The sequence below is a fragment of the Falco naumanni genome, chromosome 1, assembly GCF_017639655.2.
Source record: "Falco naumanni isolate bFalNau1 chromosome 1, bFalNau1.pat, whole genome shotgun sequence".
Lineage (NCBI taxonomy): Eukaryota > Metazoa > Chordata > Aves > Falconiformes > Falconidae > Falco > Falco naumanni.
Window position 1 is genome coordinate 108,611,956 of NC_054054.1, and position 21,771 is coordinate 108,633,726.

The 21,771-nt window shown below is 50.9% G+C and overlaps 4 protein-coding genes across 17 annotated transcripts in view; 3 read left to right on the forward strand and 1 right to left on the reverse strand.

Moving 5' to 3' along the window:
• Positions 1-1,848, forward strand: part of LOC121098834 (transient receptor potential cation channel subfamily V member 2-like) — a 53,219-nt gene extending 51,371 nt beyond the window's left edge. For both annotated transcript variants that reach the window (XR_005831361.1, XR_005831362.1), the window contains one exon: positions 1,768-1,848. The gene's annotated coding sequence lies outside the window, so the exon portion shown is untranslated. The remainder of the gene's footprint in view (positions 1-1,767) is intronic.
• On the forward strand, positions 1,125-16,292 carry P2RX5 (purinergic receptor P2X 5). Of its 12 annotated transcripts, XM_040617462.1 has the most exons (13): positions 1,132-1,849; positions 4,216-4,366; positions 6,345-6,413; positions 7,494-7,565; positions 8,593-8,668; positions 9,022-9,118; positions 9,505-9,585; positions 10,418-10,556; positions 11,379-11,515; positions 11,793-11,886; positions 12,373-12,438; positions 12,777-12,859; positions 13,293-16,292. In XM_040617462.1, exons 1-13 carry the CDS (start codon positions 1,713-1,715, stop codon positions 13,366-13,368), a joined length of 1,278 nt encoding a protein of 425 aa, XP_040473396.1. In that variant the 5' UTR covers positions 1,132-1,712; the 3' UTR covers positions 13,369-16,292. The 12 variants fall into 12 exon arrangements, with proteins under 12 accessions (XP_040473389.1, XP_040473414.1, XP_040473396.1 ...); XM_040617455.1 differs by lacking the exons at positions 6,345-6,413; positions 9,022-9,118 and adding an exon at positions 10,121-10,161 and having other exon boundaries at positions 1,125-1,849; positions 7,494-7,613; positions 10,317-10,556; XM_040617480.1 differs by lacking the exons at positions 6,345-6,413; positions 9,022-9,118 and adding an exon at positions 10,121-10,161 and having other exon boundaries at positions 1,128-1,849; positions 10,317-10,556.
• A 225-nt stretch (positions 16,293-16,517) lies between these two features.
• On the reverse strand, positions 16,518-17,463 carry EMC6 (ER membrane protein complex subunit 6). 2 transcript variants are annotated; one of them, XM_040617679.1, is made up of 3 exons: positions 17,408-17,463; positions 17,267-17,321; positions 16,518-17,087 (listed from the first exon to the last, which is right to left on the reverse strand). In XM_040617679.1, the coding sequence occupies exon 3, from the start codon at positions 17,043-17,045 to the stop codon at positions 16,713-16,715; it is 333 nt and encodes a 110-aa protein (XP_040473613.1). In that variant the 5' UTR covers positions 17,046-17,087; positions 17,267-17,321; positions 17,408-17,463; the 3' UTR covers positions 16,518-16,712. The 2 variants fall into 2 exon arrangements, with proteins under 2 accessions (XP_040473613.1, XP_040473603.1); XM_040617669.1 differs by having other exon boundaries at positions 17,267-17,435.
• Positions 17,464-17,528: 65 nt separating this feature from the next.
• Positions 17,529-21,295, forward strand: TAX1BP3 (Tax1 binding protein 3). The gene is made up of 4 exons (XM_040617660.1): positions 17,529-17,654; positions 18,978-19,097; positions 19,427-19,504; positions 19,727-21,295. Exons 1-4 carry the CDS (start codon positions 17,616-17,618, stop codon positions 19,862-19,864), a joined length of 375 nt encoding a protein of 124 aa, XP_040473594.1. The 5' UTR covers positions 17,529-17,615; the 3' UTR covers positions 19,865-21,295.
• Positions 21,296-21,771: the final 476 nt, after the last annotated feature.

The following is a 21,771-nucleotide window of genomic DNA, read 5'->3' on the forward strand; positions in this document are numbered from 1 at the left end:
AGGGGCTCCCACATCTTGGGTCCAAGCAGACAGGGGGTGCACGGGAGGTGGGAGCTCGCTCAGCAGCCTGCCCATCACACCAGGGGCCCCGCGTGGAAGAACCATGTGCAGAAATGGCCACCAGCCGTGGGGCTGGAGTGGGCACTGCAGCAGCTGCTGGGTTAAAAGGAGGCCACAGGCAGATTTCTGTTCTACTTTTGCAGTTGCTGGAGAAATGGGATTTTTTTCCACTTTGCAGAAGGAAACTCTGGGGATGGTTGTGAGATGAGGGACAAAAGGAGGTATTTTGAGGATAGTGTTTCATTTGTTAATACACTGTTTGTGATTCTCTTGTGATTTCGAGCAACCTTGTCACATTAGATCTGATCCATCCATTTAAACATCCATAAAACAGAATTTAAGGAGGATGAAGGATGCAATTTTCATAAAACCCAAGGTCTTGAGAATGATTCTCCCTGGCGAGAGAGTTGCGTGGGCAGAGGTGCGTGTGCTGGACCACCTCTGCACTGCCTCCATAGCGTGACCCACTCTCTTGACCTGTGTTTGAGCCTGTATCACAGCTGCAGTCCATGTAATCTCAAGACAAAGCCCTGTGAGCTAACTGTGGGTGCTCAGGTGTGAACTATTTGGGTGCTCATGCATGAACACAGTAAACCCTGTGCTTTATGCACTGACACACCACCTCATGTCTCTGTTAGAGCCTATGGGCAGTCCCACCCCAGAAGAACCCCCTGGGAGGCATCTCCTGGCAGTGCACAAGTACAGGATCCCACTGGGAAGGGCACACTCCAGTTTGGATCCCAGCTTGCTGCTGGATCTCCTCTTGGTGAGGTACATTAGCTCTTTTAGCCAGGCTGCTGGAAGATCCAGGCTTACTTCATTTTCCATCTCGGAGCTCGTTTCGTTCCCTCCTGAGCCAGAAGACAGTGTCCGCTCTTCTTGGTTTAAGTGATGGTGTTTTCATGTCCTTGCATGTGCAATGTCTCTGTTATATTGGGAGTTATCTCTTGCACTACAGGCTAATAAACAACTCTTATCTCGGTGAAAGTTAAACTGTTCCTCTCCCTTCTGTATTGCATCAGACTGTATGTTTGGCATCTATATGTGCCTAGCTCAGCACTTGCTGTGCATTTGAGTGAGATGTGATGGTGATTAATCCCTTAACCACATGCAGAATTTATTTATTAGTTTCTTAAGTTGGATTGTCGGCTTTTTTAAGTTGGGAAGATATAGTAGACAGGCAGGTATTTTGGACAGCTGGTAGGGACCCAAGTTTTCATTGCTCACACAAATGCATAAGAAATGAAAAATTTAACCAGGTGCTTTGCCATCACGTAAAGGCTGAAGAAAGGCTTTAATACTTGACAGAGACTCTAGCTCTGTCACCTTGGATGCTGTAACATGACTTCAGGCTATAACATGTTTCATTATAAATGTTTTGTGACTGAGAGGGGAGAAATGAAGCCTGGGGGCAAAACTGAGGTGGGGGCTTCCCCAGAGGATGAATTAGCAGGGAGGTAGCTAAGGCAGGCTCTGGTGCTAGTGCAGCTGCTGGTTTGTGACCTGAGAGCAGCTGCCGGGAGGGAGGAGATCAGCCTCTTGCTCTGAAGGGGCTGGTGTGTCAGTTTGCCGTGCAGAGCATGTGTGGTTAATGTGAGCTGCTGCAAACGCTGCTGCCAGCTCCAGCCACGGGTACGGAGCAAGCTGGGAGCATGGGGCAGGTGGCTTGGAAGGCTTTATTTCTATCGCTTTTTGATTACAAAACAGAGAAATACGTCATTGCGAAGAACAAGAAGGTGGGGGTTCTCTATCGAGTGGTGCAGCTCTCCATCCTGGCGTACCTGGTGGGGTAAGAATCACCCTGCGTTTCACGTACTGCTGCGGTTGTGTTTGCTTGCTGTGTTGTGATGAAGATGAATGTAGGATACTTGGCGTACAGTGACAGCTTGCTGTGCCTTAGGATTCGAATGCAGCTAGTTATACTTGTTTATACAGCTAGATTTTATAATGTCTAATAGATTATATCTGATTTTTCACCTGCTAGGGATTTCTGGATTTAGTTCTACCTTCCAGATTAAGGTCGGGTTAAAAATAGATCAAACGGCACTATGGCTTTGTACTGCATTATTTACGCCTTTATTTCTGTATTTGGTGGGCATAGTGCCAAACCTCAATACCTGACTCATTAGGAAGGATAGCATTTATGGCCATGGTTGCCCTGGGACAAACCTGGGTTGTCTGCGTGACATGCTCGAGCCTGAAGGGGAGCGAACCCAGCACAAAGCGGCAGATTTCTTTGCTGGAGTGGGCTGCAGCAGCGGGGATTGAGGAGGCTGAGGCAGCACAAATGTCAGCTGCCATGCATTTATTTTGGAGCAGGGTGAGTTGGCATGGAGATGATAGCCAGAGCACTTCTCAGAAAAGGCCCAGTTCTGCAAGAGGCTGGTCACACTGACATGTAATGAGCACAGCAATACTCCTTGCAGCTTGCAGGCTCAGACCTGGAATTATCCAGCCTATGTGCTGTCTGTGTCATTGCTTCCTGAGTTTCTGAGGCTTTTCAGAATGTGATTCATAATTCTTTCCCCTCACTGTCTGTACTGAGTCCCTTCACCTTTCTCACACCTCATGTTTTCACTGATTAAATATAGCAGAGTCATTTTTATGTGCTGGGTTTATTTATAGAAAGAGGTACAGTTCCAGAGCCTGTGTTAGTTAGGACGGCAGAAATGAAGTCTCAGTGGTCTGGCATGTATTAGCTGCTAGAGGAGGAATCCTGTAGATAACATTGCTGAGGACATATCTCCCATCCCAGAGGGATAAGCATGACCGGTGACTGTGTGAGCGTTCAGAGACCGGCTGTTTTCTTTACTAGGCATCTATTGCCTCTGCACACCTTTGGCACTGTCACTGATGGTGCCTGCAGTGACTGCTTTGTGGCTGGGGGCTTACAGCTTATTGCAGACATGGTTAGTGTTAGTCTGATGACTGCTTGATTATGTACCCCTTGTACCTGCTTAGAGGCTGGCTCGGGGATTGTGATCACCTGATCATCAAACACCTCTGGATTGTTTCTTGCAAGCAGCTGCCATTTTTTCCCCAATTCACTGCAGAAAATGTAAGGGTCTGCTTTTGAGCCTTCCTGGGAGAGAAGAAGAGTGTTCTCAGGGAAAACGGGAAAGTAGGAAACTTCACAGTGGTGGGAAATTAGTCAGGTTTATCACCAGTAGCAGGTGAAGGGCAGCATTTATCAGTGCTGCTCAGCCGAGATGGATGCTTTCGCTTTCTGTAGTGCATTTTCCGTTTCAGTAGTGCACTCCAGGTCAGCGGGCTGCAAAGGGGAGCTGTGCCAGCAGATGCAGCCTGCATCCCTCTGCCAAAACCTGCCCCGGCACCCGTAGCTTCTTCAAGGGTCTGGGTGATTTGTTGTCTTGGCAGGTGACTTGGGCAGTATTGCGGGGAAGCTGGAAGCATTTTGTTTATGCCAGAGAGGTTTTCACCTAGTGATACAAAGCTCTTGCTGCTTCCAGTGGGAAGAAGTAAGCAAAGCTTTTCCCTGGACTGCTTAGCGAGGCAGCAGCCCTTCCAGGTGTGCCAGTGAGAAGCCTGAAGCCCAGCGCAGAGGCCAGAGTGCAGTCAGGTTTGTTACCATCGCGCTGGCTTACAAAAGATCCTGTCTCCATCTGAGAGGATTCCCTACAGGTTGGTGGTAGTAATACTCAGGTGACCTGCAGGAGTTGCATCTCCCCAGCCGTGGTCTGTTGCTGGACCAGTAACCTAATGGCAGGCTGCGAAAGTGGGAGTCAGTTGCGTATTTGTGAAGCCAACCACGCTTCACTGCAACTTGCAAAAGCTGATATTATTTTTCATCTTGAGGAAGACAGAGCCCTCCCCTCCCCTCTTCCCACTGAGGTTGCTGAGCGTAGCACAGGACAGGGAGGTGGAGGCTTTGGCTTTTCTTACCCCGTGAGCAGTTATTACACCTTTCCCTGCATGGGGGATCTTGGTCCTGACTTTTTCTCCAGTGCTGTAGGTAAGCACAGCTTATGTCAGAGAGTTTAGAATAAACTTGCAGTAGTAGTTGCAGAGAGCTTGGTGTCATTGACATGCTTTGATTCGCCCTTGAATGGTGTTTGGCCCTGGTGTAAATCTTCTCTGGTTAACTTGTTCCCTCACCCCACTTGCTAATGCTGCCACCTGATGTGTTCTTCACAGGTGGGTGTTTGTTGTCAAGAAAGGCTATCAGGACACAGACACGTCCCTCCAGAGCTCTGTCATCACCAAGCTGAAAGGGGTAGCCTTCACCAACACCTCGGAGCTGGGGGAGAGGCTGTGGGATGTTGCAGACTACGTCATCCCTCCGCAGGTTGGCATCACCCCGCTGCTGTTCTCTCTGCTGTTCAGCTAGAAAGACATCCTTCAGCGTGGTCACTGGTAGAAGGGCTGAAGTGACATATCCAGGTCCTTCCTGTGAATAAGCAGGAGGTGGGCTACAAGAAAGCAATGCTGTGCCTTCTCTTAGGTCCTTTCAGCAAACATCAAAGCAGCCTTGTCTCTCTTGCAAAGGTCTGTGATACTTGGCAAGCAGAACCTTGCAAGCAGAAGTCCTGTGGACTTCGGTGGGACTGCTCAGCTGAGCAAAGTATCTGCTTGCCTCTGTTCCTGGGCTGTGGCAGGCATGGACGGGGGAGATGGAAAGAAAATGTGGTGCAGTTGAGGGTTGCTTGAAATGTGTCCGGCTAAATGTGCCTTGCTGCTTCCCTCACTTGGGCGAGGTGAGATGGCTGATGCATAAGGGGAGAAGCTGGCAGCAGACGTGGCCCAGCACCAGGCTGGAAGTTGCCGAGCTGTGCTCACCAGGGGCTGTTTGTGCTTTCCCTGCCAGCATCCACCGTGTGCATGGAAAGGTGCGAGGGGAAAATCGTGCCCCTGTGCTGATGGGGCAGAAAGCTGTAAATTGAACAATTTACTTGTCTGTACAAAGAATAACATTTCACATTCCTCCTGCTGCAGCCCACTCTTACTCAGACCTGTGGATCTGTGCTCTGTATCTCCACCAATTCCAGTGCAAAGCCTCAGTCCCAGGCTGACGTGTGCTGTGCAGCAGGAAGCCAGGCAGGTGTTTGCGGTGCCTCTTGTTCAAGCTGTGTGGAAGCCCTGGGACACTTAGCAGGTGGCTGGTGTGCACACCCAGAAATGAAATGGTGATGCTGACCTGTATTTTAACTGGTCAGATGTTTCTCCTGTGACTCAATGGCCCTGTTATTGGCTGTTGGCTTATTGGGAGGCCTTGTAGCATGCTGTGCTGAGTAAAGATAGCCAGCTCTGCCTCTGCTGCTGTGCTCTGCGACGCAGATGTCTGGGGTATGGCATCATGAAGCCAAATGAGACTGTTTAATAAGGCTACAACATTAAATCCAGCATTACTGCAGTCTCTCTGGTGTGCATCAGCCTTCAGCAACCACGGTGATGTTAGACCCGGGGCTCACAGCGAAGCTCAGCAACTTCAACTGAGCAACCTGGGGGTGCAAATGCAGACATCTCACAAGGTTTCCTGCTCCATGTGCTGATTACTGTTTGTCTGCTGAATGTCTCGGCTCAGCCATGAAATGCATTCTGCTTGGGTTTTTAGGAGTATCTGAACACCTGCTACCAGCACGTTAAGTGACTTGCTTTGCTAGCTGCTGCGTAATCTGTCTCATTTCACTGTGGAGGAAGAGTCCTGCGTTGTCCTGCTGGGTCTGGGTGGGCTGGTTTGCACGGAGAGACCTGGCTAGCGGAGCAGGAGGCAGTGAGGGCTGGGAGAAACCCTTTCTCCTCCCCAGAGCAGTGGGCAGCAATCCTGAGCCCACCAGTGCAGCTGCTGACTGACTGTCCCTCCTGCTGGGGCAGGTGTAGCAATGTCCCAGGGTGCTGGTGGAGCGTGGGATAAATGCACCCCATGCGAAGCACAGCGAGGGAAGGAGAGTGAGCCAGGCGACTGCGAGAGCACTGAGCTCTGTTCTCATGGATGGAAACCGGAGATCTCTGGGTTTTGCCTGCAACAGGCAGGGCTGTGTGTTGGAAGGGGTTTTCTGAGAGACTCCGGAACAAACAGCATGTACTCAGTGTGCTGAAATTCACTCTGAGGGCTGCGAATGCCCTTGGACAGGGTGAACCAGTGGCACTTGGGGATTAAGCTTAATATAGAGCAGGGATTCACCTGGTGAATCCTTCACTTGTTGCTTTCTTGGGCTTGTTCTCCAACAGGTTTGCAGAAATGTCTTGTTTCCTGCTGTGGTTCAGAGCAGCTTTGTGGGGTCAGGGCTCCCGAGCTTGCTCCTGCTCGTGTGTTTTATCACCAGGTGCCTGCTCACGCACACAGCCGGTGTGACACACGGCGGGGCTGGACACACTGCTGGTTCCTGTTGTGGGTGAGGGTTTTTTTGTCCCAGGGCTGCCGTGCCTCACGCCAGGACCGTGGGCTGGCTCTGATGGTTATGTGTGCCCCCTCGGCACGGTGAGGGTCAGGCTCCCCAGTGCTGGGGGGCTGTCAGGAGACAACCCGTGTTTCTGTACTTGCTGCTTGGTGCTGACCCTCCTCCCTTGCCCACGTGCACACGGTATGGAGCAGAAATGGTAGAAGCACGTGGTTTATTTTGACATTGATTTCATTTCTGAGTGGGGAACCAGCCTCCACCCACAGTGCCATGGTAAGCTGCTTTCTCTCCCTTCTCATTGACCGTAGAACTGCCTTCAGGCTTGTTTTCCCTGTGGTTTCCTTTGGTGGTTGGTTGTTAAGGGGAAACCATTAAGGGCAAAAGTTAACTGTTCTAACTTCTTGGTGAATGCAGGGAAGGGACCAAATGGAATCTATAAATGTGCAAAGAAAGGAAGGCACCAAAATGGGAGTCAGCCGTGCATATTGTGGCTTTGCCTAAATACAGAGGAAACACTACTTTGCTAGAAATAAGGACTTTAGGGATGAAAATGCAGTCAAGTCTCACCTTACATGTCTCAGACAGTCATCCCGACAGCTTGATAAAGGGATCTGCATGCTCTCTATTACAGCTGTGCTAGAAATGCTTTGTTTTGTTTTATCACGTCCACAGTGTCGCCCTAAGTCTGCTCCTGCACTGTGCCCTGCTGCCTTGCTCCACGAGCTTGGGCTTGTAGCAGCACAGCTGGGGCGGCCAGCCTGATCCTGGCTCAGAACAAACACCTTGGCTCGGCAGTGGGACAGCGCCTTTGATCCCTGATCAGGCACCATGTCCTTATGGAAAAGGAGGACAAGTGCTTGCCCAGCAGCCAGCAAGCAGAACCCCTTAAGTCAGAGACCCACCAACCTCGTCCAAACAAGTATCCAGACACAGGGTGCTGTTGTATCTCAGCCTGAAGAGCATCAGGAGGGAGGGAGGCGTTGCTGTTCTGCAGAGCTGCAGCCTCCTTCTAACAGGTACTTTAAGAGTAAATCAGGTTTTCTAACTCTTCCTGCCTTACTTTGTTTATTCTAGGGTGAAAATGTCTTCTTTGTCATGACGAATCTGATTGTGACCCCAAACCAGAGGCAAGCCACGTGTCCTGAGGTAGGAAGAACTGAGCCCCTTGGCTCCCAGACCCCTACAAAACTGGGGGTAAGAACTGACAGAGGACACCTGGGGAGCAACGACTACAGGAAGGATGAAAGGCGAACGTTTTTTTTTCTGTAGTGTAGTATTGCAGTTGTGAAAATCAGGCTGGTTACTGCAAACCTGGGAGATTCAGCTGCCTTAATTTCCAGAGGCACTGATCATGTAGAGGAGTTTTGCTGGCTTTAGTTGAAGGTGTTGGACATTGCCCAGCTGGGGATAAGACCAGAGCAGTGATTGCTCAGGGTCACAAGAAGCCATGGGAGAACAACTTTGAGGTGACTCAGCCTAGTTACAGGTAGAGGGGACTTTCTAAGAGTTTTCCATCCTGGGAAGAGCTGGACATTCAGGCTTTCGCTACCTTCAGGACATGGGAGGGTGCTTAGTACCTTCCAGAACGTGCCTGATGGACCAGAGGCACAAGTTCTTTCTGTGTTGTGTTGAATTGTCCTCTGTGGTTCAGAATGGGATGGAGCCTGGGGGAGGACGCTGGCTATCCAGGCAGTGTTGTCTCCACGCAGCAGAAATTAATTTTCCATATAGCCGGGCGGCGAGCGCAGCGTGCTGGTTCAGGACACGGCTGTCCTCTAGTGGCTGCGTTAGCCGGCCGTGCAGCCGAGAGGGGGGTAACCTGGGGCTCGGAGAGCTTGCAGCTGAACTCAAAGGTGGGGTTATCTCTTCAGGTGAAGTACTGTGGGCTCCTGCCTGTTTTCAGTGAGTGCTCCGTGGTGTCAGGGTTTTTCCCCAGCCCGTCCCTCTCCAGACTGAGCAGAGCCCAAAAGCAGGGCGCTGCAGCTGAGCCATGGTGTCGCTGGTGGTGTGATACCGCTGAGCTATTTGCACAACCTACGGTTACCACTTCAGCTGCACGTTTAAACTATTCACCATCCTACAGAGAGCTCACCCCACATCAGCAGCTCTTTCTTACCCCTCTGAGTCCCGTGTCCTGTCACCGGTCTCACTTCTGCCCTCTTTCATTTCACAGAGCATCAGCATCCCCAACGCCCTGTGCTACAAGGACGAGGACTGCCTGGCAGGGAAAGCAGTGGTGGCTGGCAATGGTAAGAGAAGGGTCCCTCCTCCTGCACTGTGGTAGAGTCATGTTGCTTCAGAGGCATCAGCCTGGTTACGGCTCCAGATATCTCTGATCACAGAGAGCGGCAAGGACTTTCTTTTCTTTACTGTCTTTTATTAAGATGATTGCCTTGCTTACAGCTCTGTGGTGGCTGGGCCAGAGCACCCCGGGCTGCTCGGAGAAGCAACAAGAGATTGGTTGTTCCAGCTGAGAGGCCCTTTCACAGCAGGGAGGAGGGCTTAGGGTGGCAGTGAAAAGCATCTGATTTTCACGTGCCCTGTAGGCAAGGAGAGGAGGTGGCTGCTCTGTGTGACCTTTTTGGTGATGTCTGTGCTGCAGGGGTTAAAACTGGCCGTTGTGTGAAAGACGGGGACAGCATCAGAGGGACTTGTGAGATAATGGCCTGGTGCCCAGTGGAGAAAAGGTCCAAGCCCAAGTACGTGGCCATCCTATGCTATTTCCAAGCTTGGGTTGCTTGGCTTGCATGTTACTCAAGATGGTTCCTGGGTTCCTTCTGCTTGGACGCTTGCTTGAATGCTGGCTGTTCAAGTGCAGGAGGGAGCTCGGCATGGCCCCCTGGCAGGACAGGCCCCCTGCTCCCCCCTGCTTCGCTCACTGGCTGTCCCAGGGCTGTTTCCAGCGCTCAGGGCTGTCCCTCATCCTGCGCGCTCCCTGCCAACTCCTTGCTGGCAGTGTGGGGAAAGCGGCGTGGCTGGCCTAGTGCCCCGGGGTGAAACCTAGCTGTTTCTAAAATGGCAATTCAAGCTCTAGCAAGTGGGCAGGGCACAAATGTAAAATAGATAACAAACTCTTCTTTTCCAGGAAACCACTTCTCGGCAGTGCAGAAAACTTCACTGTTTACATCAAGAACTCAATCCACTTCCCCAAGTTTAAGTTCTCCAAGTAAGTGCAGGTGCTTGGAGATCCCTCTGTCCTCTGCATCACAGCACCAGTAACCTCAGTTTGCTCCACTGTGCTTCTGCCTGAGGGCTGGGATGGGCAGATGGTGTTCCCTCTTCTGAGGCGTGGGGGGGGGGTAGGGGGGAGGAGGCCTTTGGCTTCAGGCTGTGCAGCAGCAAGGAGGTAATGAGGGCTGGGAGCTCCTCAGAGAGCAACTGGGATAAGCCTGTCCTTCACCAGATTTGGTCTGCGATGGCTCCTACAGCATGGGATGCGCCAGAGCTCCTAGGGCAGATGCATCTGTCCGCCAGCCAGTGCATAGTCAGCTTCCTGAGCTGCTTCTGCTCCCAGATATTCCTCCTCTTTTCTAAAAATGAAGGTGCCTGGACAAGGCTGGGAAAATGCAAGTTAAAAAATATTTGTTTGCATTTGCTGCTACATATGAACAAAACAAGTATGTGTAGAAAGGAGTGTGGTTTTGCTATTCTCCCAGGCTCAGCTAGACATTTCTAGCATCTTTTTTTTTTTTTTCCTTGAGAAAACCAGGTGGCCCTGGAGCACTCTGGCAACCTGCTCCTTGTGAGTCCTTTCTTGAGCCCAGATTCAGCTGGCCTAGTCCCTGTCTGGCCTGGAGGTTGTTTTTGTGTGGGCAGACTGCTTTTCCTAGGCCAGCAGTAGAGAGGCTCACAGGGTGACAAGGCTGGTGACAAGGTACCATTTCTGTTGTGCACGAGGGGTGTTGGAGGAGTCTCCTGTCTCTGCAGTCTGGGAGGCGTAGGCTGTGCAGGCAAGCAAAGAGGGAGACCAGGTGGATTTCCCTCTTCCCTACGTGCAGGATGAACGTGCTGGCCACCAACAATGAGTCCTACCTGAAGAGCTGCTACTACAGCAAGGAGCATCCCTACTGCCCCATCTTCACCCTGGGGAACATCGTGCAGTGGGCTGGGAGCGACTTCCAGGAAATGGCCTTGGAGGTAGGAGTGCCCCTCGGGCTCAGGTGTGTTCCCAGCCAGCTGTACCACTCGCTGGGTGGCTATGAGGAGAGCCACTGGTGACCGCCTGAGGAACTCTGCAGTGGAGAGATGCTGGTGCTTAAAGTCAAGCTGGTCCCATTTATCCTGTCCCCAGGGCATGGGAGACAGGGGGATGTGGGTCCTCTGGAAGAGATGCTCAGTCAGTTGTCTGTTATTCCCAAACCGCTGCCCTGCCAGCAGGGTTTTTTTGTTTAATTTCAATGTTAGTACACCACCGATTTAAACCCAGGAATCTGGAAGGCCAGTGGGGCTCCTCTGCTCAGAGCACACCCCAGGAGGCTTCCCTGGACAGACACGTTTCTGCATGGAGTCCTGGGGCTCAGTGCCAGGCAGGCTGCGACCCGGTGTGCAGAGCACAGTGGGGAAGATGGAGCCAGCCTGAGGCATCCCGAGAAGCGCAGGGCGAGCAGAGGGCAGGCTTTGTGCTGGCTTCTGCACTTGTGAACTTCATCCCCGCATAAAAGAGCATCATCTCCACTGAAGTAGGTTACAGCCACCTAAATTAACGAAATCAGTGCCCTGGGATGAGAAACCTCCTCCTAGGATACCAGCATAGGGAAAGCTAGGGTTGTGGGTAGAGTAATGTGATTAATATCCTAAGCATGAATTTAGCCCATCCAGAAGTTTGTGTGCTCGTGTCTGTGACCAGAAGTGCAGCTGTTCGCATCCCTGGGGAAAACTTGCCCAAGGATCTGACAGATCTGAAGACGCATTAATTGAACTAAGTTTAAAAAACTCACACTGTCTCTCTCTTTCGTTAAGGGTGGTGTGATAGGAATTCAGATTGAATGGAACTGTGATCTTGATAAAGCCCCTTCTGAATGTAATCCTCACTATTCTTTTAGCCGGCTGGATAACAAGTTTGCAGAAAAGTCCGTCTCTTCTGGGTACAACTTCAGGTAGGTGAAGAGGAGAACCCAGTGCAGTGCTGCAGCTGGGCTGGTTTGGCTCGCGGGTACTGGAGGTTGGCAGTGAAGTCGTACGGGACTGTGCCAGGCACGGCCCCAGCCAGATGCACTGCTTGGAGAGGAGGGGAGGGTGGAAGTCATGCTCGTGGCAAGCTAAAGCTGGTTTTGATAGGGGAACGGATCTGTGTGACGAGATAGGTGACTTCAGATGGGTTCTTGTGTGTAGGGGGCAGATGATGGAGTTAAAATCAGCATTGTTGTATTCCAGGTTCGCCAAATATTACCGGGATGCTGAGGGGGTTGACTACCGGACGCTCATTAAAGCATATGGAATCCGCTTTGATGTGATGGTGAATGGCAAGGTGAGGACCCAGGCCAGAATACTTTGGAGCCTGCAGAGAAAAAAGGGGGCAGGGGGCATTTCTCAGTGAGAAGGCAGCTCTGGGATGAGAACAGCCTCCCTGGCTTGGCGTAGGAAAGGGCTCTTGCCATTCATCCATGTGGAGCTAGCTGTGTAAGAAAGATGACCTGGAGTGCACGTAAGTCAGCATCTCTTCTACCTAAAAGCAGGCTCGTGTGAAGTCTGACAGAAGTAACTATGCCCCAGAAAAAAGAAGCCTAAGCCAGGGGTGGTGCAAGCCCAGGAACGCAGCCATGGACAGTTGGATCGCAGACACAGACCTCTGGCCTCCCAGACTGTCCACTGCAAACCTTCTGGGGCTGTGCCTGCCTGTTGCTAACAAAACATGGTCATGGGCACGAGCAGCTTCCCTGTGTTGTACCACACCGTTAAGCGCGTTTCTTGACTGCTGCTTTCACAGAGTACCTCACGACTTTTTTTCTTTTAGGCAGGGAAATTTAACATCATTCCCACCATTATCAATGTTGGTTCGGGGCTTGCTCTCATGGGAGCGGTAAGTGAATGTGTTTTCTTAAAGTAACACGCTGGGACCCCCATCCCTCATTTAGCTGATGTGAGGATAAAGCAGGACAGCTAGTTTCTATCTTCTCCAGCAGAGTTTTTGCTGCTCTGGGCAGTCAGGTGTCTGTGTCCTGGCTTAAAGGCCCTTGTTAATGTACCTTAGTACATTAGTACTAAGGGGTAGTCAAAATACCCCTGAGATTACATGGAATGTGAAGGAAAATAGAGCTCCTACAAGTTATTCTTCTTTAATTAATGCTGATTGCTAATTAGACCAGAACACTTCCTCTTCTACTCTAAAGATAAAACACAAGTTGTTTCTCTTTGCAGGGAGCTTTCTTTTGTGACCTGGTGCTGCTGTATCTGATTAAAAAGAGTAACTTTTATCGAGGGAAGAAGTATGAGGAAGTAAAGTAAGTGGGCTTGGCTTTTGCATTTAAATATAATGGTTTTATTGTTATGACTAACAGAAGCAGAAGGAGATACGGGAACACAGTAAACATTGATGGCAAACAAAGGCCAATTCCAGGAAATTATATTCCTCCAAGTGAGTTTACAAGCTCCTCCCTCCCTCTGCAATCCCTTGCTGCAGTTAGGAAGCTGCTGTGTCATGGTCGCACTGTAAATGGCCTTGCACTGTCGGTCTGTAATGGCTGGGGGTGGAACTGGGGCAGCTCCAAGGGCTCCAGAGCCTCGTGGAACTGAGACCTGGGGCTTCAGCTGTACGGAGGGTGACAGCCTTTGTGGTGGGGTGGGCAGGCCTGGCTGGGAACCTCTTGCCCATGTTGCTTCCTGAAACAAAAATAGGCTGCTCGCCTTGCCCATCACCTTTGCTTGTTTCCTCAGGTCCAGTTCCAGGAAATCGTTATCTAGCCCTACGCTGAACGGGAATCAGAGCCCCGACCAGCTTGGTGGGCTCTAGGCACAGTGATGGGTCTGCCAGCTGGACGTGTGTCCCAGGAAAACCATGCAGGTGTGAAATCACACCAGCACTGGGAGGTGGAGATACCCCAGATCAGGTCTGCTGTCTATTATCAGGATACCCAGGGGAAAAAAAGTCCTTTAAAGACCGCCCTTCTTTCCCTGAGAGATTCTCTGGTATCCTGAGCTTGCAACAGTGTGTCGTCACCATGGATTTATAAAAGGATTTTATAAAAGGAAAAAGAAGGCACCAAATGAATGTTTTTGTATCTACTGGTAGATGTATGTGTACCTACGTTGGTAGCCAGCGTTATCCTGTGGCTGCGCTTTGCTTCCATGTGCAGAAGAGCCATGATGAGAAACATCACTGGCACTCCAAGAAGTGCCGAGGCTGATGTTCAACCTGTCTCCTGCTCCCCTGGCTTGTGGCCACAGCTTCCAGCTCTCGCTTGTGTTACGTGCAGCTTTAGATGTAAAGCAGCAGGACTGCTCTTGTCGGCAAGCGCAACGAAAGGCAGCAGTTAGCGGCTCTCAGAGCCAGGAGGGGAAGGGGCTCATTGTCCTTCAGCGCCCGTGCCAGCTGGGCCTGTGTCAGTGGGGGCCATTACTCTTACTGCGGGGGCTGTGCAACGATAGCGCTAGAAACGGTGCTCCTCTGGGCAAAGCCTTTGCAACAGCTGCAACAAGGTGCTCAGCTCATCTCAGGAACAGAATGTCCTGCTGCAGCTCTGAACAGAGCGTCAGTTCAGCCACTGGGTCCCAGCTACCTCACCCACTACCCACCGGCTCTGGCTGTAGCTGGCCCAGGGAACCGACACTTGAGCCCAGCACAGGTAACAGCCGGCAGGAGGATTTCTGAAGTGAGGCAGGGAGATGGTTTTGTGGCTGACAGTGGAGGGAAAAGGGTGTTAATGCACTGAAAAGCGACATGGTACTGGCAGTATCTGCACAGGGACAGTCTCAGGTTCTCCCTCCTCCTTTGTTCAGTGGCTGGTTTCATTTGCTGGGGACTGTCCTTCCTGCGTAACTTACCCATTGCTTGTGGTGGGGAGAAAGCTGGGCAGCACACTTCATCCTTCTGCTGTTTCTTGTAGCACCCTGAACAGTACTGCAGAGGCTGGGAAGGGGACCTCTGTCAGGTGAAACGGATTTTTCCAGGTTCTGCCAAATACACCAACAGGAGGAAAAGTTTAGAAGACAGATGTATGCTACTTCAGCACTCCGGTAACTTCCAAGAAATGAGGGCCGCTTTGTTTCTCAGTAGAGAAGCAAGATCACTGCAGCCCACTTTGTGAATTTCTGCTCATGTGGGGATGTAACTAATCTCAGGAGAGAAAAGTGCTTACGGAACGTCATTGTTGCAAGTTTGCATTTGCCTGAGCTGACAGGAACCATCTCACCAGCTCCTGAAGACAGCAGGTGAATAAATCAGCCTGCTTCATTGAAAGCTTTGACACCGCGGCTTGGTACAAACCGAGCAGTATTCTGTAGATGCTGCCACACTGTCATGGATCAGAAGTTGTCATGCTAAAGGTTGTTCCTGTGCACGCTTTGAATATGCAGATTTAAAGGACTCCTGCTGCAGCGCCCTTGCCTAGTGCTTGGGCAGCCATAGAGGGTGGTGCTGCAGGGAGCTGCTGTCACCAAGTGTTGCGCACAAACAGGACAGCGAGCTGCACTCACCTGTGCTCTAACTGCTGCAGGGTGGTTACTCTGAGGTACGGGTTGACTCTAAATTAAAATTCACCCTTGTTAGCAGTGGCAAACTTCGAATCCAGCCATTGAGAGCAACCCCCACCCAGTCTCATCCACTCCTGCTGCTTCTGTTCAGATGCAAGTGAGTTACCGAGTCAAACATTTAAATAGAAAATAGAATTAAATAGTGGACTTAAAATAATGTGAGGATAAGCTATGTACCTCTGCTACAATCACATCCCATGCTGCCTCTCTTCATGCCACACGTCTCTCCTCTCGGCAAACATGAGTAAAGATGCACATAACTGCACTAGTCAGGCCTGTCAGAATTACAGCACAGGCTTTTGACTGTCAGAGCTTAATTCTGTTTGAATAATTTCTAGATAGCGAACCCCACATGTGACATCAGGCCAAGCCACAGCTCATGGAGCCCAAGTAGCTCATCGTAACGTGTAAAGCTGACCGTGCTCTACTGAAACCAGTGTTTCAACTTAACAAAGCACCATCCTCTTGGTAGACAACCAAAGCTGTTTCCTGAGTTTAAGTCTTCAGGCCCTCAAAATCCCCTAGAATATTTCCCCTCCTTATACCACCTGTTTAACACAATTCCTACAACCGCTGCTGCTAATAAAACATAACCAGATTCCTTTTTCTTTAGGTTTGATTTTTCCCCCCCGCCTCCTTGTGTTTAATGTACAGCAATAAAATTTGTCACTTTAGGGCAATGTTCGCCATGGCGTTTCTGTTTAGCGTGGGTTTTAGGTTGCAGATATCACCTCTTTGTGAAAACATACTTGCACTAAGCAAGTCAACCGAACACTAGGTTTGCAAAGCCGATCTATAGCAAAGCTGTTACCTGTACGGCAGGTAGTTGAATTTGCCCTTCTGTTCCTGCCAGAGGCATATGGAACCACAGCAAAGTACTGTTCAATCACAGAAAATGCCAGCAGGCTGAGTGTGTTCAGTGCAGACCAAGCTGGCAGGGAATAAGACGCTGCACTTACCCGGCTATCTACATTTCATGGGACACAACTGTACTAAAAAGAAGCAAAGCGTCTGACTTGCGAGAGCATTGCTTAACGACCACTGTGTACGCCAGCGAGGAGCATCCATGACAGTGTAACTTGCTGACAGCGTTTATGTAACAACTGTGGAAGATAATGTTTGCAACTCAAATACATTTCTGTACCGAATCTTTACATACAGTTAATTACATGTTACTGCGCAGTATTTCCCTGTGTCAGTGAATTCTTTTTCAGAGTGCTGCATTACACACTGCTTTTACTGGCGTTTGCATGTAGGGACAGGCAGCAAATCTCGAGGGGATTAACTGCTGTGTCTTACCCAAAATGCAAAGGATACAAGGGGCCACGTTAACCAAACCCCATGGCTGTGCCGTTAGGGATGGAAGTTATTCCTTACCCACCAAACAAATATTCATGGGAGGCATCCAAGTGGTGCTTCACATTCAATTTAATTAGAACAGTACTACCGATTCATTTGTACTTGGACATAATTTACTGACAGTATTAACAATACAAGCGATGAACAACAGTGTAAAAGGTGAGCTGGCCTAGCTGTGTAGGTAACTTGGCAACAGTCCTCCTGCTTCGTTAAAAACCGCTGCAGCTAACGTGGCTCCTGGTTAGTTTAGTAGACGTGAACCATGCCGTACAGGAAAGTCCAGAACAGGACGTAGGTGAAGAGCCCCCCTATAAGCCCCCCCGTGAAAAGCGGCCGTCGGGATTTAAAGTACTTGTTCCACCGCCGGCCGGCTTTCAGCACCAGGAGCACGGAGAGGAGGACGGATGCCAGGAAGTAGAAGATGAAGCCATGAAGGCCCGTCAGGCCGAGGATCCCCGCCGTGGCGCCCGACAGGGCCGAGACCGACGTCCTGCAGTAGTCCAGGATGGCGGCGTTCCCCCGCACCGCCGCCTCGCTGATGAACTGCGGCCCCTCGCGCTTGGCCACCACGGCGGCCATGGCTGCCGGCCGGGCTGCGGCGCCGCCTCGCTGCCGGCCGGGCTGGGGGGGAAGGAGTCACGGGCTGCGCGGGCGGGGTGCGGGCTGGCCGGGCGCTGCCCCGCGCCCAGGCGCTGCCACCTCCGGGGAGCTGGGCCCGCCGCCCCCGCCCGCCGCCTCAGCCACGCCGGGAGCCCCCCGGCCGCGCCCGGCCGCCCCCCCCGGCCTGGGCCCGTACCTACCTCTCATCCACGGCGGCGCGCCGCTCCGCCGGGCGCTCCCGTCACGCCTCGCACCCTGCCAAGGGACACCGCGCACCGCCCGTCACCGCGGGCCGCCGCAGGAACCGGGCCCGCCGCTCCGCCCCGCCGGGCCCAACCTACCGCCGCCGCCGCCGCGCCTCGCGCCTCCCGCCTCCCCACCGGAAGCTCCTGTCAGGCATCTTGGCGCGGGGGGCGCCGGGAAAGCGGCCTGGCTTCCGGCGCTCGCGCCTTCCGCCGCGGGCGAGGCGGCACCTGATTGGCTGGCGGCGGCGGGGGGCGGGGCCGGGCGAGGCGCTTTTGTTCGGGCGGCGGCAGCGGTGGCGGGGCCATGTCGTACGTGCCGGGGCAGCCGGTCACCGCCGTGGTGGTGAGATGGGGCCGTGGGAGCTGCCGGCTGGGGCTGTCGGCGGGAGGAGCGGAGCGGAGGAGGGGCGCGGGCTGTGGAGACGACAGTTCCTGCGGCGGGGGCTGTCAGTGCCTGGGGCGAGCCCGGCCCGCCCGGGTAACGGCACCGAGCCGCGCCCGGAGCGGCAGCACCGCCGGTGTGAGGGCAGGGCCCCGGCCCAGGGCCCTGCCTGGCCGCGCTCTGCCGGGGACGAGAAGGGGCCGGTGGCGGCCGGCGGAGCCTGGCGAGACGCGCGGGTTGCCCCCGGCTGGCCCCGGGCCGCCGCCCTCCCCGGGAAGCGGGGCTGTGCCAGTGCAGCCGTGGCTTTGATCAAGGAGCGGCGCCAGCAGAAGCCTCTTGTGTCATCCCCCGGCTCAGTGCCGACGGTACCGGCACTCTGGGCGGTGCGAGCCGGAGCCCAGCCGCGCTCGGGTGTCAGAGGGGCAGCCCCGAGGAGCCGGGTGGGGGGGTGCGGTGCGAAGAGAACCGTAGAATGGTTTGGGTTGGAAGGGACCGGGAAGGTCACCTGGTCTAGGCCCTGCAGTGAGCAGGGACACCCGCTCCATCAGCCTGACGAACCTTCAGGGTCAGGTGGCTGTTTCAGCCAAGACCGTGGCTTTTGGTCTTGGCACAAGAATTGCACAAGCTGGCATTTGTACAACACTTAGGTAATGCACAGCGTTTGTCAGGTGCCTGTGTTCACCAGACAGCAGGGAACCTGCCTCTGGATTATGGAAGTGTTGATAAGTTATCTTGGAAAAGAACCACCCTAATAATAGGTTATTCGTGCTGATAGGGCTGGGCAGGAACAAGGCACACGGGTAAGAGCAAGATGAGTCTAGCTGTGAGTGACTGCTAGTTATTAAGACATGACTCATGATTTAAGAGACCTGCACTGGTTCTAGTATCTTCCCCTTGTATCTCGGGGCAAGCAGTTAAGCAGCGAGTAGCTGAGGAGCTTGGCCATACCCTGAGTATGTCACTCCTGCCCTGCTGGCCCGTGGTGGGGCTGAGAACAGCTCAGAGCCAACTGCTGTCAACACCGAGGTCGCATGTGACTGGCAGCGAGTGCCGTGTGATTGCTGTGTGCTGCCAAGCGCTTTGAGAGCTCACTGCTTACGAATACATAAGCTTACCAAGCTGTGATGCAGCCTGCTGTAGTAGGCGCTACTACCTGTAGTAGCACAGGTATACAGTACCTCTGAAAAACAAACTGACTCTTAAGTATCTGTGCCTGAAACACACTTGAGATGTATTCCAGTGATGATAATACTGAGCTGTCTTATCTTTTTTTTTTCTTTTCAGCAAAGAATTGAAATACACAAGCTTCGACAAGGTGACAATTTGATTCTGGGATTCAGCATCGGAGGCGGCATTGATCAGGATCCAACTCAGAACCCTTTCTCTGAAGACAAGACCGACAAGGTCAGGCGCTCGTTGTTTTCTCTAGCAGCCCCCTCTGTAAAAGCCTGGGCATATCCAGCTCAGCCAGCAAGCTCGACTCACCTTGCATCTCTTCTGTCCTCTCACACAGTTTGCTACTAAAGTTATTCTGTTGCCACGTTATCATTTGCAGACTGAGTTTGTTTGAAGTTAGCTGTCCGCCTTTTCTACTTTCTGACATTGCACAAATCTGTTTTTAACTAGAAACCTGCAATATACTGCAAAGTATTTTTGTGTTGTCAGCAGAATGGCCCTTGAGTATTCAGTGCTCCTGAATGTAGTCAATGAACACGTAGTATTTTTTTCCCCAGGGTATCTATGTCACAAGGGTGACGGAAGGAGGCCCAGCAGAAGTTGCAGGACTGCAGATTGGAGACAAAATCATGCAGGTAAACACCAAGATAAGGCAAATACTAATGTAGTACTAGGTGCACACTGTGGGAGTTTCTGCTGGCGGAAATACTGTCTTCTGGATATTTCCCAGGATAGTCTGCATGGCTTACAAATAAACTGAGCTGTGGCATAAGCATGTCTACTACCTGGTGCTGATGGAACAGTTATAGCACACCTGTGAGTCCATGCACCTGCCTCATTTAATATTTCTTTCCTAGGTGAACGGCTGGGATATGACAATGGTGACCCATGACCAAGCTAGGAAGAGGCTGACAAAAAGGAATGAAGAAGTGGTACGGTTGCTGGTGACCCGGCAATCTCTGCAGAAGGCTGTGCAACAATCCATGATGTCCTAATCTATCGCCAAGTTGGGGAAGGGTTGGGGAGGGAGATATATAGACCGTTATCAAGCAAGGAAGCAAATACTAGATGGAGCAGGTGGTCTGGAAGGAGTGCATGTTCCTAACTGTGGTAAACACTTTTTTTTTTTCCTTCCTCTGGTGTAACTGGCAGTAGTAAAATCTAGTCCCCTCAGCAGAGTGCCTCTCTAAAGTCTTCCCTGCAGGTACATGGTAAGACGTTATTGTAGTCAGGGCTTTCAGGAGGGCAGGACAAACCCTACTTATTTAAGAAAGCAACTGGAAAAGCCTTAACTTTGACAGGATTCTTTTGCAGCACAAAAGCTTCCTATTTTAAGAGGAAATGTTCTGCTGTGGAGGATATAGGGTTTGCTGGGCTGAAGCTTTTAGAAATGAGCTGTCCTGTCTTCCCACTCTAGCAAATGCTAGAATTAGAGTTGCATGCTGCTGTGGGGAGGAGCACTGTACTAATCCCACGTTGTGTGCTAGCTAGATGCAGTATGCTGAAGGGTTTGGGGCATTATGTGTTACTACAAAGATTCCCTGTGTGCAAAAGTAGCCTCTTTGGACAAGAAACAACTACAACACAAGTTAGACTAATGCCTGTGAAGTACACTAAAAGTTCATAGACACTATAGTTCAGAGTAAAACCTTAATTCTCCTTGTTCCCAAGTAATTTGTAACGACAAATGAATCAAGTTTAAATGAAGGGAATATGGAATAGGAAAGAAAACACTGTTGTTGAACTTGGCAAGAAAGTGGCTCGTAGCTGTAGAGTCTTCAGTTCTTCATTCCACTTTGAGACTTTAAATGGGAAGGGTGGATTTTGGTCTGTCTTATAGAAGACTTTGCTTAAATCACTGATTATTGGATGGAAGAGATGAATATGCCAGTAATTTGCAAAAGTGCCTCTTGACCAAATTTAAACTTCTGGTAAGATACTACGTTGTTTAAATCAACATGCCGCAGGATTTAAGATTTTTGATGCAACACTAAGTTAATTATCTAGCATCCTAGTGGCTTTTTAACCAGTTAGCTTTACAGTTATCCAAAAACTGGAGTTCTTAATCCCCTTCAGTTGATTTATACAAAGCTATACTTTCCTTAAACGGTCTTCAGGTAAGCTGTTGTAAATAGAACATGAGGAGGTGGCAGACTAACTTATTCAGTACATTACTGCTGTGCCATGTACGTATGTTGTGATTAATGCATCTCAGACTGTTCTGTACACACCAGCAGATGCTTATTTACAATTTTTATATTATGGAATTACTACAATACTGCTTTTGAATTTTGTAAGTTAAGAATTCAGTGGTAAATTTTAAGGCTTTCAAGTTGAAGTTATTTTTGTTACTATAAAGATACACTGCTATTTGTACTGCTATTTCACTTGATTTTTACACACAATAAAACAGTTGGATTTCCTGAGCTGTTTCTCCTTACATTTAAGAAGACCACATCACGTGAATGCCTCCAGTTGAGACCTTTTTTCTGGCTTTAAGTGGATTGTGGCCTACATCAATGCAATGGAGTCTCAGGTTAGTCATGTCTGATTGTACTGGTGGGTGTTTGCAGTGTTAGTGAGCTGTCAAACCTCACGTGGTCTCTAGTCAGGGGTGTGGGGGGCAGGGGTTCTAGTTTTCCTTGGGTTGACACCTAGTAAGACATACTGGCTTTTGAGCATTCAAATATTCTTCAAGTACATGTATGGATTCCCTTCTAGTTCTTTTAAAGGGTATAACGCTTACCTTCAAGTAACTCAAGAACTTGTTCTCTACCTAGAATGTATCACATGTAGTTAAAGTTGCCCAGGAACAAAAATGTATGTTCCAACTTTAATCATGAAGCTGTTAATGTGATCCACTTAAAGAGATTTTTTTAAGTCTGAAATCTCTTTGATAATT

Bases quoted from the DNA above. Each gene is read 5' to 3' on its own strand.
- TAX1BP3 (XM_040617660.1), top strand. From the start codon at position 17,616: ATGTCGTACGTGCCGGGGCAGCCGGTCACCGCCGTGGTG. The intron at 17,655-18,977 runs GTGAGATGGGGC...TTTTCTTTTCAG, and splicing joins AGCCGGTCACCGCCGTGGTG to CAAAGAATTGAAATACACAA. The intron at 19,098-19,426 runs GTCAGGCGCTCG...TTTTTTCCCCAG, and splicing joins CTGAAGACAAGACCGACAAG to GGTATCTATGTCACAAGGGT.
- P2RX5 (XM_040617455.1), top strand. From the start codon at position 1,713: ATGGGGCAGGTGGCTTGGAAGGCTTTATTTCTATCGCTTTTTGATTAC. The intron at 7,614-8,592 runs GTAAGAACTGAC...TTCATTTCACAG, and splicing joins AGACCCCTACAAAACTGGGG to AGCATCAGCATCCCCAACGC. The intron at 12,860-13,292 runs GTAAGTGGGCTT...TTGTTTCCTCAG, and splicing joins AAGAAGTATGAGGAAGTAAA to GTCCAGTTCCAGGAAATCGT.
- EMC6 (XM_040617679.1), bottom strand. From the start codon at position 17,045: ATGGCCGCCGTGGTGGCCAAGCGCGAGGGGCCGCAGTTCATCAGCGAG.